Raw genomic sequence first — 19,976 nt, 5'->3', positions numbered from 1 at the left:
TGGGGTCGTGCAGTAATTTTTGTTGTCAGAAGGGGGTCGCAGTGCAATGAAATTTGAGAACCCCGAGATAAACAAAGGCTGTAAAGAACCGCTAATGCTCTTGCCATTTGCAAGACAAGGTGCTCCAACCAACTGTCACGGGAGGTAAGAAGGAACTGAGGATGTAGGGTCAGCAGCACCTAATATACATGAATGCGGCACTCAAGGGGACGCTGCAGCCGACCCTATAGATACCACGAAGACAAAAGTCTCTGACAACTGTGCACGTGGGCACATGCACATCTAGAATGGAATTAACATGAGCATGCACTTGAAGAAAAACTGGTTACTTCTTAAGGTGTCTGCAATATATTTAATATGGTACTTGATCTTCATTTAGATTTTCAGAGAGGTCAGCCAGGGATAAAGGACAATGTATACCATTCACCAGAGTTTTGTTTATTTTCATTACTAGGATCTCATTTTTGCCCTTATATACACAGGTGCCCCTCCTAGTGACTTCTATATGAACTGAACCTATGTGAGGGCTGAGTTGGTTCCTTGTGGGCTAGTGAACAATAAGAGGACAAAGAACACAAACGTATTCAAACATAACTCCAACTTACCTCAAGGGGCATTAGTCTAATTAGAGTTGCAAAGCACTGAGTAGCCATGAAACGTACACTGTCCGTCTGATCGCTCATTCGACCCAAAACTGGGACCACTAGAAGGACAATATATGGAACAATACCAACATCTAGCTGTTCCATTACAGCTGTATGTGTTATTAAGGAAATATTTTAACCAGTTCAGTACCTGCTTTATATTAACACCACAAATTGTTTATTTTGTACTTGTGATTAGTAGTCAAAACTTCAATCAGATCCTGTACATCAGCAAAAAATTTGCATTATCATCAAGTCAACAGGAGTAGAATTTTATACAAATACATTGGGGAGACAATTTCAGAAATGCGTATATCAACTAGTCATTTAAGGATGACCCTCCTAGAAATGCTGCAATTCTTTGAAAGGGACACTGAAAACAAAACAGAGGCTTCATCTCGCCAAAGGAGTTCCAAAATTAAATTAAACCTAAACAGAAATCATGTTGACATTTTAAGAAGTCAAATGTAGATTACATATCTCCTGGAGGTCTGGGGATGGACTAAAAAGTGCTCATACTGCCAACACAATCGTTAGAGCCAAGAAATCGCTTAAGTCCTTGGCCAATCTTTGTAACCCACAACCACAGTTGTGCCTTCCCCTCTTCAACTCTCCTGCATTCACAATTCAAAAAATATGTTTCCACTTCCACACAAAATGTGCAACCTTTGACTCTGACCGGATAGAGGGTTAGAAATTGGATCTTTACTAATTATCTGAAATATTCTGTAGAGTGTTAGCATGTATGATGTAGATTTTTAGCTGATAATTTTCCTAGATTGTTAATGGACAAAATGTTTTGCTTTTGAAAGTAGAACTAGTATTCATCTTGTGACAATGGTTTGTAGCATTAATAGTTATTTAGGTGATACACTTTGTTTTTGCAATATTTGCGTGGTTGGAATGAAGGTTGCACATTTTGTATTGAGAAGGCATATGAACTATGACTAATGGATTTGAGAGAGGTACGGCGGGGAAAGCTAAATGATAATTGTGAATTGCAAGGTTTAGATGAGGTATAAACCATAAGAGGCAGAAAGTTTCTAGCTGTGTCCATCTATATCCCCAGTTACTACCACGAGCCTGGTCTCCCTCCCATCACTGTGCTTCCCTACATATAGAGATTTTATCAAATTATTATATTTATATATATATAAATAAAACCTCAATGTTTATATAGGAGGGAGGCATGGCGGGGAATGTGGATAGTGGAGTGGAGCAAGTGATGTATGGGAAAAATATGTGGGAGCAAACTGTGGGAAGCAGGGTGGTGTGAGGGCATGGATGCAATGCAAGAGAGAAGAGTAAAGGGGACGCAGAGCAGCAGGGGGCTAGGTCATGTGTGGGCTGTGCAAGAAGGAGATGGGAAAGAAGTGGGGCGGAAGAGAGCTCCAACAAACTGGTTATGGTTCATCAGAATGTAGTACCTATCAGCTCCTCCTGTATCAGCTTAGTCCCCACATACTTTCTCAACCCCCTCAGCTCTCCATGGTATTGCTGCATGGTGCACCAGAAGAGCTGAGGGGGAAAGGTGGTAACAAGTGAGAATTTAAGTTGATGTGAGGGACTGAATGGGGGTCTGCAGCTGTACAGATGTAGCCTAGATACTTTTGATCAAGGCATCAGCATTTAAAGCATTCCACCATGCTGCTTTATATCACCAGCACATCAGGCAGCAGCAGCCAGGAATCAGAATTTCTACACAGAGGCACTGGTGCATTGGAGGCTCCCCTGGATAGGTGACATGGCTGTTTAGCTAGAGAAATGCAAAGAAATCGGAGGACAATGACAAACTTCCAAAAGTCAGTAAACCTTTCCCTAAAAAAAAACTAAACAGAAAATTCAATTTTGCAACAAGTAAGATAATTGGAGACCAAACAAAAATAAGGGATTTTAGCCACCTGAAAATGCAAATTTCAACTTATCCTACACTATAGAGTTGCTTGTGATACCCCCATAATATTTTTTAAAAGTTTAACTGAAGTAGCACAAAAAAATTCTAGGCTGGGCACACAATAGGACTAAAACACCAAAAACTACACAATCCAAAGATTTAATGTACCATTACAGTGATAAGCATCAGCCTACTGCTATTGCCAGAAATCTGTCTTGTAGCAGATGCTGCAGACTGTGGGACAGTACATATCATTACTCAGTCTAAGAGCAGAGTAACTCAAAATATGGAAATTACTGCAACCATAAAAGGAGAAAAATGTCAAGCAGAAAAATAGGGTGGGTGGGCACAATAACATACTAATTTTGTAAGATTTTGCATTCTGATTGAAACTAGTGAAGTAATAGCTCATTCTACTGGCAACAGGCTAAAGGTTTCCCTTCTGCTTCAGATCCAGGAATCACTGTTGGCTATTTTGCTCTGCTACCTCACATGCAAATAAATCAAGATAATTTGTTTATTTTCAGTCATTTGAAAGTGAAGTTTTCTTTGGTTAGGAGAAGTTTCTACCAATCTTCAAGTTTGTTCATACAAGAATTTCATTCTTTAAAATGAGGACAAAAATAGTTACCTGCCAAAGATGCAGATAGTCCTTCTCTGCTCAGTTAGGAGGTCAACTGCTTTGGTTAGATTAGAATTATTTTCTTTAAAAAAGGCTCAGAATAGTTTGGGTTTTTTTTAAAGCTCTGGTATTACCAACGAAAGGAGAGATTACTTACCTAAACAGTAACTGGAGTTCTTTGAGATGTTTTGTCCCTATGGATGCTCAAATTCATACATGCATGCATGCCCAAATGCCTTTGATCAGAGATTTTCAACAGCAGAATCCACAGGTTCGCACCTGCACCCTACATCTCCTTGTGCTCTGGTCTGAAGATATGTAGGGAAGGGCAGACTCGCTGCTGCTCCAGTTCATTCTCTACCATGAAACTTGGAGAGAGACCAGGACTCAAAAGCAGAGGGGAAGGAGAGCAGCTAGTGGAGCACCCATAGGGACAAAGCACTTCAAAGAACTCCAGTTTCTGTATGGGTGAGTAACCTCTCCTTCTTTGAGTAGTGGTCCCTATGTGTGAGCCACTTCAGGTGACTCCCTAGCAGTGCCCAGACTACTGAGTTGGGAGCTGAGGGGCAGGGTCTAGTACCGATTGGAAGACAGCCATCCCAAAGGCTGTATTTGCTTAGTGCTTGGAAAAAAATCAGGGAGTGGCCTTACAGATATCTAAAACGGGAGCAGTTTTTAAGCAGAGCCATAGAAGGGGACTGTTCCCTAGTACAGTGGGCAGTCACCCTAGAAGAAGGGTGCCATCCAGAAGCTTCATAGCATGACAGAGTACAGCCCAAAACCCATTTAGACAGTCTGAGTGGATATATAGAAACAAAGAGCCTAGTGGAGGCTTTGGTACTATGGAGGTAGAAGCCTACAGCTCTTCTAACACCCAGGATGTGAAGTTCAGTTTCTTTCCTAGAACTATGAGGTTCAGGGTAGAATAGCAACTAAATATTCTGATTAAATATGGTTGTAGGAAGAGATCTTGGGTAGGAAACGAGGGTATTGATGAAGGCTCACTTTGTCCCAGCAGAAAACTGAGTAAGGTGGATCAGCCATAAGGGCACCCAATTCCTCAACTCTCCTAGCCAAGGTGATTGCTACTAAGCAGGAGGTCTTGAAAGATAAATGAAGGCGAGAGCAGCTCACCATGGGCTTGAAGAATGGTTTCATCAGAGCATTTGGGACAGGGTTAAATCCCAAGATGGTGCAGGCTCTCTGACTAAGAGAAAAGACACATAAATGGGGTCCCAGACAGATTTTGCAGGGATCTTTTCACCAACTGAGGGAAGTGAGAATCTTCTGCAGAATAGACACCATCTTGGCCAAGCTGTGTTTCTTGGGTTTGTAGACTGTCCTGAGCTAGGCTTGGAGAGATCTCAAATGCAACCCCAGCCTTTGTGGGACATAATAAATGTAACTTAACAGCTACAGGCAGGTCTGACCTATAGTTTGAGGACTTCTCTGAATGTCCAAGATTAGGTTGCTGAATCTATCAGATGGCAAGAAAGCTCTGGTGGTTGTGGAATCCAGAGTAACCTCTGTTAACTTGATGCACTGGACTGGCATCAGGATAGACAACTCTGAATTCAGCATTCAACCTGAGCAGAACAGGAACAGAGCCTTAAAGCCTGTAGACTGAACCTCTACAAGGGACCAGCCCCTGAGAAGCAAGTTGTCAAAGTAGATGGCTGCTGGCAAAACAAAAATTCAGAATCATGTATATGTAGGGTTGGAAGGAACCTTGAGAGGCCATCTAGTCCAGCCCACTGCGCTGAGGCAGGACCCAAGTAAATCTAGACTATCCCGGACAGGTGTTTGTCCAATCTATTCTTAGAAACCTCCAATGATGGAGATTCCATAACCTCCTTTGGAAGCCTATTCCAGTGCTACCATACTTAAAGTTTTTCCTAATATCTAACCTAAATCTCCCTTGCTGCTGTTTAAGCTGATTACTTATTGTCCTACCTTCAGTGGACATGGAGAAAAATAGATCAGTATTTCTCTTTAAAATTGCCCGTAACATATTTGAAGACTTAGGTCCCTGGTCCCCATCCCCTCAGTCTTCTTTTCTCAAGGCTAAACATGCCCAGTTTTTTAAATTTTCCTTGTAAGGTCAGGTTCTCTAAATCATTTTTGTTGCTCTCCTCCAGATTCTCTCCAATTTATCCTCATCTTTCCTAAAATGTGGTACCGGGAACTAGCTGAAGTGCTATGTCTGAGGCCTCTTTATTGCTGAGTAGAGCAGACTATTACCTCCAGTGTCTTATGAATGACACTAATGTTAATGCTAATGCCATTCTGGAGTGTCTTTCACAACTGCATCATATTGCTGGCTCATATTCAATTTGTGATGCCCTATGCCCCTCACATCCTTTTCCACAGTACTACCACCAAGGCAGTTATTCCCCATTTGTAGTTGTGCATTTGATTCTTCCTCCTTAAGTGTAGTACACATTACACTTGTCTTTATTGAGTTTCTTCTTGATTATTTCAGACTAATTCTCTAATTTGTCAAGGTCATTTTGAATTCTAATACGGTCCTTCAAAGTGCGAACAACCCCCTCCCCCACCTTGGGGTCATCCACAAATTTTTATAAGCATACTCTCCACTCCATTATTCAAGTAAATGAATGAAAACATTGACTAGTACCGTACTCATGACTAGGGCCCTACCAAATTCATGGCCATGAAAAATGCGTCATGGACTGTGAAATCTGGTCTTCCCCCGTGAAATCTGGTCTTGTGTGCTTTTACCCTATACTATACAGATTTCACGGGGGAGACCAGCATTTCTCAAATTGGGGGTCCTGACCCAAAAGGAAGTTTCGGGGGGGGAGGGGTGCAAGGATTTTAGGGGGTCATGGTATTGCTACCCTTACTTCTGTGCTGCCTTCAGAGCTGGGCAGTCAGAGAGCAGTGGCTGTTGGCCAGGTGCCCAGCTCTGAAGGCAGTGTCCCACCAGCAGCACCACCGAAGTAAGAGTGGCAATACCATACAATGCCATCCTTACTTCTGCGCTGCTGCTAGTGGTGGCTTTGCCACTTCTCTCCATCTGCCCAGCTCTGAAGGCAGCACTGCTGCCAGCAGCAGCGCAGAAGTAAGGATAGCAGTACTGCAACCCCCACCCCCTACAATAACCTTGTGACCACCTTCCTTTTTGAATCAGGATCCCTACAATTACAACCCCATTAAATTTCACATTTAAATGGCTGAAATCATGAAATTAATGAGTTTTTAAATCCTATGGCCGTGAAATTGACCAAAATGGACCGTGAATTTGGTAGGGCCCTACCCATGATAGACCCCTGCGGGACCCCACTAGATATGGCCTCCCCGTTGAACAATGAACCATTGATAACTATGCTTTGAGTATGGTCATTTAACCAGTTATGGACCCTCTTTACAGTAATTTCATCTAACTAAGAGATACCACAAGACTCTGTCTCAGGGTACAGGTAGTTGAAAAGGAACTGACGCAGCAGCGAGTTTGCCCTTCCCTATAAACTCTCAGATTGAAGCTTGAGGATGTGTAGGGCGCAGGCTTGGACCTGCAAACACTGCCTTAAAAAATTTCCAATCAAAGGTGCACGGGCATGCATGCATATGAAGTGAAGCACCCACAGGGAAAAAACACTTGAAGAATAACGCTGCATTTGTTGTTCCAACTTCTGTTATCACTACAAATCCTGCATTTTAGGACAAATAATTTAACACACATTTACTAGATTTCAAAAAGGACAAAAAACACTGAAAGTATCGTAACTGTTCATATGTAAGACAGCTCTCTGTCCTAAATACCTGAAGACAAACATGAAATAAAAGGGGCATATGAACAACCCTTTGTACATATTCTTTGCAACATGGGAATTGCCACATTGGATCACATCAGTAAGTCAGAGTCTGGAATCCTGCCTCTAACAGGGACAGATACTTCAGAAGAACCTTAGGCAATTAGTGGTTGGCTTATGTCCTAAGCAAGAATGTTTATCTCACCTTAAGAACTTGCAGAGTTATTTATTATCCACTTAATATGTTTAATTTTTTTGATAGTCCTATTTAGCTATGGGCCTTGATGGTATTTTGTGGTAGTTTGCCACAGATTCATTACATGATATGCATACAATTTTATCATTTTAAAAACTTGTTGCCTTTCAGTTCCATTGGAAAGATAATCCTGCAATTCTCTTTCACACTATCTCCACTAAAACCTCAACAGGAGCAAAAAAGCTCATCTGATGGGCGACTGAAGTGATCCAAGAGGAAGCCCAGCATCCTACACTAGGATGATGAAATTTTAATTTCATTTTCTACTTTTCATAATACAGAAATTGTATTTTTTGCTAATCACATGATTTTAGATAATACAAGCAAGGATACAAGCAAGTGCTTCAATTGCACCCTCTTGTTTGGTATTGTCATCTATTGCTCCCAGCCATGGAATAATCTTCTCTAACAAAATATTCATTGTTTCCATGGTAGCTATTTTGCTCATGACACCTACACAACGAGCAACCATGTGTCTCACTGCAGTGCTCGGATGTTGAAGGCACATATAAAGATGAGGCAAATGCTGTATCAACTGAAAAGAGAGAGAAAAAAAAAAGTCAGATCTCTATATTGCCTATAAGTATATTTTCTATTTTATCAATTATTGTATCCTAGTCAAGATCATAAAGATACCCAGATGAAGTCTTCTGAATGCAGAAATGTCTGAGAAAAAACACTATACTGCCCATACAAACATAATGCAAGACTAATTTACTTGCACCTGGAACAAGGGATATTCTCCAGCACAGCAAGAAGTCAATTAGCAAGACAGATGTACGAAGTTTTTAAACCAGAATTTAAAAATCTTGGCATTCAAGTTCAGAAGAGTCTTTTCAGTTAGTCATTTTCTTCCTTGCTGACTAGACAGGGAAATATTGGACCACCTCCTATCCCAATCATAATTGTATTGACCACCCTTCTTTCCACTTTAAATTATTTCACATTCCTGAGTCAACTACAGCAACTCCTTATTCAGAAAAGTAGAATTAGGAAAAAATATTCAATTATATTTGTATCTATACTTTAATGCAGTTTAACAGCAAAGAAGAGACAGGCCCATATGACCAGTCAGCTCCCCACAGACAATTTGGAAACCTCTGAACCAGAACAAAATACATTTAAATTCAAGGAGCTTGCTGTTGTCTTTTGACGTAACACAATGCAAACTGCACTGTAGCTTGAATTTCAGGTATTACCAACAACTACATTTCCAAATGGCTTTCCTCCCTCTTTAGAGAGGATATATGAACAAAGAAGATAATTTGATTTTCTTGACCTATCTTGCACCTTGTAGATAAAAAAAATATGGAATTGAACTATATTTAAAAAAAGGCGCATAGAGAAGGGATAGAACAAGCAGCTTTCACATCTAAAAGCTAAAAAAAATAAATGCAGGAAGTGGTCTCTTTTCTTAAGGAGACAATAAGTGATCCGAAAAGAGTACACAAGCAAACTAATAGCAATACAACTATATAAAGAACTGAAATATTGTAAAAAAAAAAAAAAAAAAATAGTACATTAAACAATGGCAATGAACGTAAATTGTTTTGTCAGGAAATCGCTTTGAAATATAACATGCTAATTACCAAAGGGTGAAGCTGAATGTCCATTGAAGCTGCTGTTGTTTCAAACACCTGTAGAGAATTGACCAACTCCTGAGCAGACACATCTCCCTTTTCCAATAAGGACTTCCGATCTGTTAAAACAAACAGATGTCCAGTTTCAGATAACACGTATGCTATAACGAAACAAAAACAAGAACATAATAAGAAGTGTACATACCAAAACTGTTTAGGTTAGTATTATTTCTTAGTGGACCAACCATAGCATCCCAGAGATGTGGCAATCCTAGTACCATTTCAGCACCGAAATGTTTAGCTATAGTGGATAAGGCAAATTCAGCTCCTCTCCTCTGTACAATATATGGCTTCTGAGCCTAGAATTAAAATATGGTTAAGGGAATAAGTAGATTAAAGGAATTTAAAAATGAAGCAAAGCTTGTTACATTCAAGCAAGGTTAAACAAATCTGCAAACTGAACAAAAAATAAAACTAAGAATTTCCTCCCCCTGCTCATACTTAAACAAATTTGATTGTATAACCAATATTTTATACACTACTTTTCATCAAGGGGAAGACTCAGGGCTTGTCTACATGGGGAAAAGCCTAGAATAGCTAGTGCATGCGAACTACTCTGCATGAACTCCTCATAAGGAGACACTTATTGTGCACTAAGAGTGCCCTGTCCAATTATAAGCTTAATACTCTTTAGAAATGTATTAAGTTAAACCACACAAAGCCATTGTTAATGCACAGAAAGTGTGTTCACACAGGGAGTTCATGAAGAGTACCTACTGGCTTTAAATTCACACCCTAACTTGATGCTCATTAACTTCCCCACTTAGACAAGCTATCAGAGTCCAATCTGAGCTTGCTGCACCTTTGGTGGTAGAACATACTGAAGGACAGTTGGGGGATGCTCCCACTTTTATACCTTTGGAACCCTGTACCAAGAGAAAGGGGAGAGGAAAGGGTGAGTAACTTCTGTGATTACTGCTCTCTGGAAGTTCACAGTACAGACACTTACATTCTCTACAAGTGATATTATGCACTATTATGAACTATTTATAATTACTATGCAGCATCCAGTTAGTAGTTTCTTCTGTTTTAGGTCCCAATTTAACAAGGTAGTTAAGCATATGCATAACTCTAAGCAGGCGAGTAGTCCTACTGAAGTCAAGGGGACTACTTACCTGCTTAAAGTTATGCATGTGTTTAACTACCTTGCTGAATCAGGGCCATAACTGCTTATGAATTTTGAGTTACAATATAATAGATTCTGCCAGACTTACTCACGTTGAGTACTTAATTGTGTGAGTAGTCCTAGTGGAGCAAATGGGGCTCTTTGAAGCATAAGCATGGCAGAAAATATGTCCTACTTTTGCAAATATCCAGTTAAAGTTCATACTTTGGATTTGTCTACAACAGGGGTCTCAAACTCCTGGCCCGCAGGCCATCTGCAGCCCACAAGCCTCCCCAATGTGGCCCGCGGGGCTCCAGCAGTTTTGGGGCCGGGTCTCTCCCTTGACCCCACCTGCCGCCCCCGGGTGCTCCCCCCAGGCAACTTACAATGGCCCAGGGCCCCGGCAGCACAGCGGAGCTGAGCGGCGTCTGCCGGCTCGCTCCAGTGGCTGCCGGCCCCTCCCTGCGGTCCGGGGCGGGGCTGTGCCTCTGCCTCCACACTCTGCCCCCACCCTGAGCGCCCCTGCGGCCAATGGTACGCTGTGGAGGCGGAGTCTGGGGGCAGAAGCACGTGGAGGCCCCCCGGCCCGCTCCGCCTTGGAGTCCCAGGTAAGCGCCACACCCCTGACCCCCTCCCAGGGAGAGTCTGGGAATTCCCTATATCTAAGTTGTCCTGTGCCCAGCCAGAAATAGCCAGACATTCCACTGCTTGCCAGCATGTGAGTCTAAGAGCCTGCACCTCCTTCCCCTCCCCACACCCCCTCCCAGAGCCTGCACCCCCGCGCCACCCAAACTCCCTCCCAGAGCCTTAGGCAGGTGGGGGGCGGGTTCTGGGCGGCATGAGTGACATGGCCCACTGGGAGGATTTGAGGACTGGCACTGGCCCTAATGTAAATTGAGTATGAGACCCCTGGTCTACACTAAGGAGTTTTAGAAGAAAAATCTGCACTGATGGGAGCCAAAGTATAGACAAGGCTCTGCCAACTTCTGCCATGTATACCTGTAGAACAAGTTTAAAATAAGATTCCCTAGTGTAAATGCATCCCTTGAGTTTCAGAGCCACACAGTAAGTTATCTGGCATTATAGAAACTGTTTTTTCCTCAGAAAAAACACAGCAAGCGTCTCTTCCCCACAAAATACCGCAGAGAACAGTTACCTCTTTTTATTGAGCATACAGAACTAATTTCATGCCATTTCCAGTTTACTGGTTGGAGTTACTTATAAAATATGAATAGATTTTCATGGTTTGTGAACTTTTTCAAGATTATAAGCTTCTGCAGAAGATATCCAGTTCAACTTTTAAAATAGCAAAAAGGAAGCACATTGTAAAATTAATTTATTTAATTATTTACACAAAGGCATGAATGTAGAATGTTTGTAAGGGAACAAAGTAATGTGTAATGACAAAGCCACGTTATCATATCTGACAACTTCCAGATTCAAGCTAAAAGTTAGCGATGAGTGAGTAAGATTTTTGTCATTTAACTGTGGTGACCTTACCTTAGAAATGATATTTTTCAAATGAATTTACACTAGTTAGTCTATTGTATGAAACAGATCAGTTCTAAATTTTTTCCTTTAATTTGCTAGGTGACCAGTTGTTAGAAGACTAGCTATTTTTTATATAATTACATTTATCAGTCTAACACTACTTTCTACCGGGTCCCCCAAAGCAATACGAAATACAGATTTACAGAGTAAATTATAATGGCTTAAAATAAAATTGTTTAGAAATAGATTAATGAATAATGTATTAATGGGATGCTTTCAGATTCTTTAATTCAACTACCGGTAGTAAATACAACACTTGCAAAAAGTATTTTGACACATTACAAGTGTGAAATTCACAGATTCTTAAAAAAAAAAAAAAAAAAAAAAAAATCTTCTGGTTCTGTCTCAAATTTCTGTAATAAATATTGAGCAGTCTTCTGTCCCTCCCCCCAACATAGACATCAGGGAAAGGGCACACTTTGAATGTAGTACTTGAGAATTTAACTCTGCATGTCCCATTTACATGAATAGCTGTTTTACTCAGGACTAAATATTTCCCTTTAGAATTAATTTATTTTAAGTTTAATACCACTATAGATATTTAATTCTTCCTATATTTGAACATAAATTCTTCATGCTGCTTACAACATAAAAAAGTAAACGTGGACTGAGTTTTTAATTAAGAAAAGCTATTGCTCCATCGTTTGTGTAACTCCATTGAGTGAAATACAGCTACATTTAGGAAGAACATGTCTCATTAAGTATAATGATAATCAAGATCTAACAAACTTATTTACCTCATCAAGTTCTGTGGCGATGTTTCCACTACTGCCTGTGGGCAGGTCTGCAATTTGGGCTTTTGGAGCCTTTGGTGTAGGACCTCGCCTACTCGTGATGGCAAAAGCAGCTTTCTGATGTCTGTACAGTGTAATTATTCCTCTGTGCTTGGTGACCGTATGGTGCATCCCATCTCTCTCAGAGTTGGGTCCTATTATAGAATAAAGTTGACAATTACTTTAAAATACAGTACCAGAAATAGGTGGCAGTGCTAACAATCACCTACTCTTTGTGCACCTCAACTCGCTTTACAAAGAAGGGTAAATATCATTATGTGTCAAGTATGAGAGGGGTAGCTGTGTTAGTCTGGATCTGTAAAAAGCAACAAAGAGTCCTGTGGCACCTTATAGACTAACAGATGTACTGGAGCATAAGCTTTCGTGGGTGAATACCCACTTCGTCAGACGCACGGGACATTATGTGGACAATGAAAGAGGTGATTTGACTTGCACCAGATCACACTGTGGGTCAATGAGAGCCAGGAATGGAAGCCACACCTCCCTAATTAGTGCGTGTCTAGTCCACTGGGTCACTATGTTGGGGGAAACCACACACTTATATGAGCAAGTACTTCATAGTAAAATTGAATGTATACTTGCAAAAATTTTAAGGAAAGCAGCATGTCAGACCAAAATTATCGTGATGCACACTCACTCCCCAAACTCTACTTCTGAGTCTCTACAAACATTTTACCTTGAAATTTAAGATGGGAAATATACTTTGGGCACCCACATATCTAAAGGAAGGATTAATACAGATGTGGTTAACTAGCCTTATTTTTCAGCTACCTTTCAAGTAGTAAGAGTGGTATTAAAAAGGTCAGTTAATTGCATTTTTAGGTTTCATCAGATGTGGGTACCATATGTATAATGTGTTACCTAGAATTTACTTCAGAAGTATTTTACTTCCAATTCTAAACACACACAAAGGACATAAAATGTTAGTCAAGCCTCACAATAGATTTAATATTTCAAAAATTTTGTCTTAAATTTTAGGATTAAGATTGTTCATCTGAGAGGTAGAGATTTACTTTTCAGCCACAAGAATGGAAAAGCATTAATTTTCAAGACTATTTTTGCAGGGTCTGATTTCTTCCATTAACAACCTCATTACATGTATTTGTGAACATTTCATTGTCAGTTGTCCTATGATTAGACCGCAGAACATGCAACCACATTAGGTTTATTCTATGTAAAATTATACCAGCAATATTATTCTTCTAACAGAATAGTAACACATCCCTCATTTCCACATAGCATCACACTTCTGCTCCATGAAATATTTCAATTTAAAAACCATCCCAGGAGTCAGTTATTTTGTTATGTTTTAAGAAGTCTTTCACACAATAACTTCCAGAAAAATCACTAAAACCAATTCTTAAGCTACACTGCTATGTTCAAAGGCATAAATGTACAGAGCTACTAATTTTTCAGACATCTCGTACAGTCCTAACAAGAAGTTAAAACAGCTGATTGATTTTAAATACATAACAAGTAGAACACTCATGTAGAGATATCTACTATATAAAATTACAAATATTGCATGTACACAAATTTTTTTTTTTCAAAACGGACAGACTTTGGCAATATACCTTTAGAATTTTCATGGCTGCTTTGAGGTTGCGCAGGACATGCTGCTAAGGGAGTAAGATGTGGGTCCACACAGAGAGAGTTGCAGAGATTTTTTATGATCTTCGAGTTGGGGCATGGAGATCTTGATATACACTGTTGAAGTAACTTAGCTACACATAAAGCTGCATAGTTTTGTACCAGTGTATTCTCTTCTTTTTTGACAGTTTCCATTAAAGGTTTTATGACAGGATTTAGTTTTTCTGGAAGTCGTTGCAAGCTCACAACAGCACATGCAGCAAAAGTATGGACTCGCAGCTGTAACACTTGCCATTCCTGGTTTGTTTCTGTAACGGTCATTTGGACTTGTTGTCGTTTACTGTCCAATTGTTGTAAAATATTAGGATTTAAATTAAAAGCTGATGTAACTTCATTGAAAACAGTAGTAACCTAATGAAAAGAAAACCAAAGTTAAAACAAATTTGTGCTTATAGCACAACCAGATTTCCTATAAAAAGAGGAGGTGGGGTTTGTGCATGATGAAAGAAATACTGGGTTAAAGACACACAGGAGATCACACTTTCACTTCAACTTTAACACTCAGTGAAATTCTGGCCCCAAGGAAGCCAATGGAAGCTTTGCTTAAAATGTCTGTTTCTTCCCCATTTTTTTCTTGCCCTTTTCTTTTTATTCCCCATTTAAAAAAAAAAAAAAAAAAAAAAAAAGTACTAGCTGGTACCTATGATTTGGGATTCCCACTGCACGTATACCATATCAAAATACATTTTATATCCTGATTGAAGCTCTCTGTAGAATAAATATTTAATGTCAGCCAGGTTTGTGATTTTTTTAAACCTACACTCAACTTCTATTTTCTTCTGTTTGACAGATTCGCCTCCCCCCTTCTACCCCCCCAAGTGTTTTACCTTACATCCCTCCAGTAGATTTTACCTTTCCTTCTCCCTTTCTAAATATCTCCCATCATTAATTTATTTGTTTCTCCTCATTTTTGTTCGTCATTCTATTTCTCTCCATTCATGCTCACAGCTCCCTTCTCCCCCCCCCCCCAGCTTACTTGCAGGACCCCTCTCCCATTATTCCTCATCTGGGACACAGATAAGTGGTTAGAAAGATACCACATAAGTCCTGACTCCAAAGAATGCTCTTCAGTATCTGCCTAACTACCACCAGTCAATTTTGCAGCAAGACCCAGATGACTGGCAAAGTGGCAAGTCACTGAAGCTTGGGGGAGAGTCTTGGAATTCCCTATATCTCAGTTGTCCTGTGCCCAGCCAGAAATAGCCAGACATTCCACTGCTTGCCAGCATGGGAGTCTAAGAAAAAGACAGGCAAGAGGAGTTGTGCTGTCCAGCATACTAGGGGCAAGACGTGCAATGCTGCAGTCACGTGAAAGTTGAGCGGCTCCTCAGCTGACTTTGTAATAAAAGGATTACAATGCTCCTGGAACACTCAAGATCTTTGATTTGACATGGGCCTTATGTCTGCTATTTAATCAGAATTTGCTGATCTTACTACCCTGAAACTTGCTCCAGGCACACAGGTGGGTAGAGAGCAAGAGGAAATCTGGTAGGGACAGTGCTGCACCTACTCTGTGGTACAAAGCTCATTACTAGATGAAAATAGTAACATTGTTAATAATGAGAGCACACACAAGTGTTCACTAAATATTTGTGTTGCATTTATAAAGAAGCAGAATAATCTATTCATACAGAGCGGGGTGGCCAGCCTGAGCCTGAGAAGGAGCCAGAATTTACCAATGTACATTGCCAAAGAGCCACAGTAATACGTCAGCAGCCCCTCCCCCCCAGCCCCTCCCACCCACCAGCGCCTCCCCCTCCCTTCCCGCACCTCCCAATGAGCTGTTTCGTGGTGTGCAGGAGGCTGGGGGGGGGGGGGGGAGGGCAGGAGCAAGGACATGGCAGGCTCAGGGGAGGGGGCAGGAAGGGATGGAGTGGGGGCAGGGCCTGGGGCAGAGGCAGGGGTTGAGTACTGAGACCCTCCCCCCCCCCCCCCCCCGGGCACATTGGAAAGTTGGCGCCTGTAGCTCCAGCCCCGGAGTCGGTGCCTATACAAGGAGACGCATATTAACTTCTGAAGAGCCGCATGTGGCTCCGGAGGCACAGGTTGGCCACTCCTGTCAAAGAATGATGCAGTACTTTCCTGTCCATTAGTAACCAAGGAGGGTTAGACAACCTCTGCTAGGGATAAGTGTTTTTAAATCATCAGGCCTAGATAACTTGCACCCAAGAGTCCTATAAAAGAGTTGGCTGAGGAAATCTGATTGCTGATGTTAATTTTTAATACATCTTGGAATACCAGAAAAATTTCAGAAGCCTGGAAGAGTGCCAATGTGGTGCCAATATTAAAAAAGGGCAAACAAAAAACAGAACACTTGGGTAGGTATAGGCCGGTTACCTGGACTTTATCCAGGACAAAATCATGAAAAAGTTGATATCAATTGAAAAATTAAGGATAGAAATATAATTAACGCCATTCAACTTTGTTTTATGGAAAAAAGGTCTTGTCAAATGCACCTGATTTCATCCTTTGAGATTACAAGTTTGGTTGATAAAGGTAACAGTGTAGATGTAATATACCTTGATTTAGTATTATACAACATTCTGAATAAGAAGTTAGCACAACGGAATATCACTAAAGACACAGGTTAAATGGATTAAGAACTGGCTGGTAGATCTCAAAAAGTAGTTGTCAATGGGGAATCAATCATTATATAGGCATGTTTCTAATGAGGTTCTTCAGGTATCCGTTTGAGCCTAACATACTTTTAACATTTTTGTTGGTGATCTGGAAGCAAATATAAAATCACTGCTGATAAAATTGTGGATCATACAATGATTCGTGCAGTGATAAATAATGAGGACAGGTTAATCACACAGAGCAAGCTGGATCACTTGGTAATCTGCATTCTTTCACAGAGAATGCATTTTAATACAGCCAAATGCAAAGTTCTGCATTTCCTTGTTCCTGGATGCATGCCACACATACAGACTGGCAGACTATCCTGGAAAGCAGTAATTCTGAAGAGGATTTAGGAGTCATAGTGGACAAGCAACAATATGAGCTCCCAGCATGACACTGTGGCAAAAAGGGCAAACTCGCTTCTTAGCAATATTAACAGAGGAGCAGTGACTATGGAGTAGGGAGGTAATTTTACCTCCGTTTATGGCATTGACGAGATTGATACTGGAATACATGTACAGTTCAGTTTGAAAAACTTGAGAGGGTTCAGAAAAGAACCAGAGGCCTGGAGAAAATTCCTTAGAGTGAGATTATTAAAGAGCTCAATCTGTTTAATATATCAAAAAGAAGAGAGGTGACTTTATTAGTGTCTAAGCACCTGCATGGGGAAAGAGTACTGCATACTAAAGGGCTCTAATTTAGCAGAGAAAGACATAAGAACCTATGGCTGGAAGCTGAAGCCAGAGAGAAATTAAAATTAGAAATAGGCATGATTTTTTGACAATGATTAAGCATTGGAACAATCAAGGGAAGTGGTAGATTCTCCATCTCTTGGAATCTCCAGATCAAGACTGGATGATTTTCTGGAAGACATGCTTTAGTCAAACACAAGTTATTGGGCTCGACACAGGAGTAACTGAGTGAAATTTAATTGTCTGTGATATACAGGAGGTCAGACTAGATGATCTAATGGTCTCTTCTGGCCTTATACTCTTTGAAAAAAAATCTTTATATGCAAATCAATAAACATCCATATCTGATATCAGCTACTGATCGGGCTGTCAAAAAACACACAATATGACCTTAAGATAGCACTTACAGTAGCAAAGGGGAGAAATTTTATGAGGCTTTTAAATTGTGTTACTGCCCAAATATGTATGATGTTAGCCACAAATGCTTTATGAAAAACCCCTTTCAAGTGAAGTTTCCTTTATCCATGATCATAAAGTCTACCACCGTGTACTTATGTACTAAATTATTGGGGGGGAGGGGGAGCGCGGAAGGAGAGAGATAGGAGAATGCAGCCTGGTCTGAGGTTTTTTAATGAAATCCTCAACACAGTAATACGTGAACATCTAACCAAAGCTATTGAATGTTCTTACTGTCCTTGTCCTCTCTTTACCAACCCACTAACAAAACAAAAAACAAGTTACTAGCCTGCTCTGTAACTGTTATACTTAGAGATGTGTTGCTTATGTCCATTCTGCTTCAGGTGTATGCACGCCCAGTGCACCAGAGTCACAGATTTCCCCCCCCCCGAAATGGTACCTTTTGGGACAGCGCATGAGCCCTCAGCTGCTGAGCAATGGTATAAAGGGCAGAGCCACCACACAGCCCACTCAGTTTCTTCCTACAAGACAGACTGATACAAAGGGGAAGGGGGGTGGGCTGTGGAATGGATATATGAAATCTCAAAACAACAACAGTTACAAAATAGGTTAGTAACTATTATTCTTCAAATGATTGCACATGTCCCACTTTAGATGACTCACAAGCAGTTCAAATGGGAGGTGGGTTTCAGAGAGGGTTTTGAACAAGGACTGAAGAAGTACTCATCCAACCTCGGCATCTTCTCTGGAATGCTGAGATATAGTGTAATGAGTAGTTAAACTAGGCACTGATGGCCAAGTTGCAGCTCTATAAAGGACTGCTATTAGGCATCTAAGCCAAAAATGGTGTGGAAACTTCATGAGATCTTTTAAAGTGCGCTACCACCCTTCCTGATGGGGGTACAATGCAATCTCATATCACAGGAGTATGCAGAACAAAATCCTCTGGCCAGGATGAAAGGCCTTAAATCCTGTCTATAACTAAGTTGATGACCTAAAAAAAGATCTAGTCCTCTGCAAATACAAAGCTAATACCCTTTTCACATTAAAAATATGGAGTCTCTCTTCATCCTTATGACAATGGGGCTTAGGAAAGAATGTCGCTAAGTATATGGTTTGATTGAGGTGCAATTCCAAAACTACTTTTGTCAGGAATTTCAGATGCGGATGTATGTATACTTTTGTCCTCAAACTGTGTAAGAAGGTCAGCCACCAATACTTTTAATTGTCAGCCTTCTTGTGGAAGTCATAGCTACCAAAAGTGCTACTTTCAAAGAGATGCAGAAAAGAGCAGGATGCCACTGGTTCAAAGAGTGGATCCATCAACCTTGTTCGCACCAGATTTTAGTCCAAGGGAGGAATGGTATCCATGACCTAGGGATATGTCCAGACCTTTTATCAATCTAACTGACATTGGATTAGAATACACTGTGGCCTGCAACAGCAGTATGTAAAGTGGAGACAACTGTGAGGGGAACCCTGACTGAACTAATCAATAGACCTTGTTGATTCAGACGGAACAAGTAGTCCAAAACATGATCGATAGCAGCCAGGACTGACAAATCACCCTTCTGCTTTGACTATAAGGAGAACTGTTTCCACTTCAACAGGTAAACATATGTAGTAGATAACATTCCTTGAACACTCCACCTCCTAAGTGTTAACCATGGAGCAACCAGGCCATAAGATGGAGAGCAGCCAGGTTGCGATGTACAGACAATGGTACTGGGAGATCAAGTGTGGTTCTGAAGATCGTGTCAAAAGACCTCTATCCAGTAAGCTCAGCAGAATGGATAACCAATGCTGGTGAGGGCACACCAATGCTAGGAGGATCACGTGAGCATAATCCTGCTTGAGCAAAACTCTTGGAGGGAGTAGAATGGGAGGGTAGGCATACAACAGTGTCTTTCCAAGACAGTAGGAAAGTGTGGGTCAGAGATATCCTGGACTGTGATCATGGTATTAAGGGCTGAACAAGTCTTTGTAAGTTTATAGATGAAGCCTGAGATCAAGCAATACACCACCTAGTTTGTCTACCGCACTACTGGAGAATCCAGCTCGGAGATACAGAACAGGTCCCATGTGCTGGACAGCCCTCTAGTGTCATCAGTACCAAGATATTTTTTGCATTGAAGGGGTCGGTACTGAAGTGGGAGGCTGGCCTCAATGATCGCTAATGAAAAGAAGAGGTCTGTATTGGGGAGCATCTCTTCCCAGAGGAAGCTTTACTTTGTCCCATCCTCCACCTCATCCTTCCTTTATACCATCATGGACAGGGCACATGTAACACCCTGACAGGTTCTGCTAAGGGAA

General features: G+C 40.9%; 1 protein-coding gene across 1 annotated transcript in view; it reads right to left on the bottom strand.

The window, feature by feature from the left end:
- BTAF1 (B-TFIID TATA-box binding protein associated factor 1) overlaps positions 1 to 19,976 on the bottom strand; it is a 109,271-nt gene that overhangs the window by 41,147 nt on the left and 48,148 nt on the right. Inside the window, exons 20-25 of the mRNA XM_065407237.1 lie at positions 13,857 to 14,283; positions 12,226 to 12,416; positions 8,978 to 9,131; positions 8,782 to 8,891; positions 7,526 to 7,727; positions 606 to 754 (exon numbers count right to left, since the gene is read on the bottom strand). Coding sequence (XP_065263309.1) covers positions 606 to 754; positions 7,526 to 7,727; positions 8,782 to 8,891; positions 8,978 to 9,131; positions 12,226 to 12,416; positions 13,857 to 14,283 — 1,233 coding nt within the window. The remainder of the gene's footprint in view (positions 1 to 605; positions 755 to 7,525; positions 7,728 to 8,781; positions 8,892 to 8,977; positions 9,132 to 12,225; positions 12,417 to 13,856; positions 14,284 to 19,976) is intronic.

Source organism: Emys orbicularis, chromosome 7, assembly GCF_028017835.1.
Source record: "Emys orbicularis isolate rEmyOrb1 chromosome 7, rEmyOrb1.hap1, whole genome shotgun sequence".
Lineage (NCBI taxonomy): Eukaryota > Metazoa > Chordata > Testudines > Emydidae > Emys > Emys orbicularis.
Note: the sequence above shows the minus strand (reverse complement) of the source record. Positions and strands in the feature narration are given on the sequence as shown.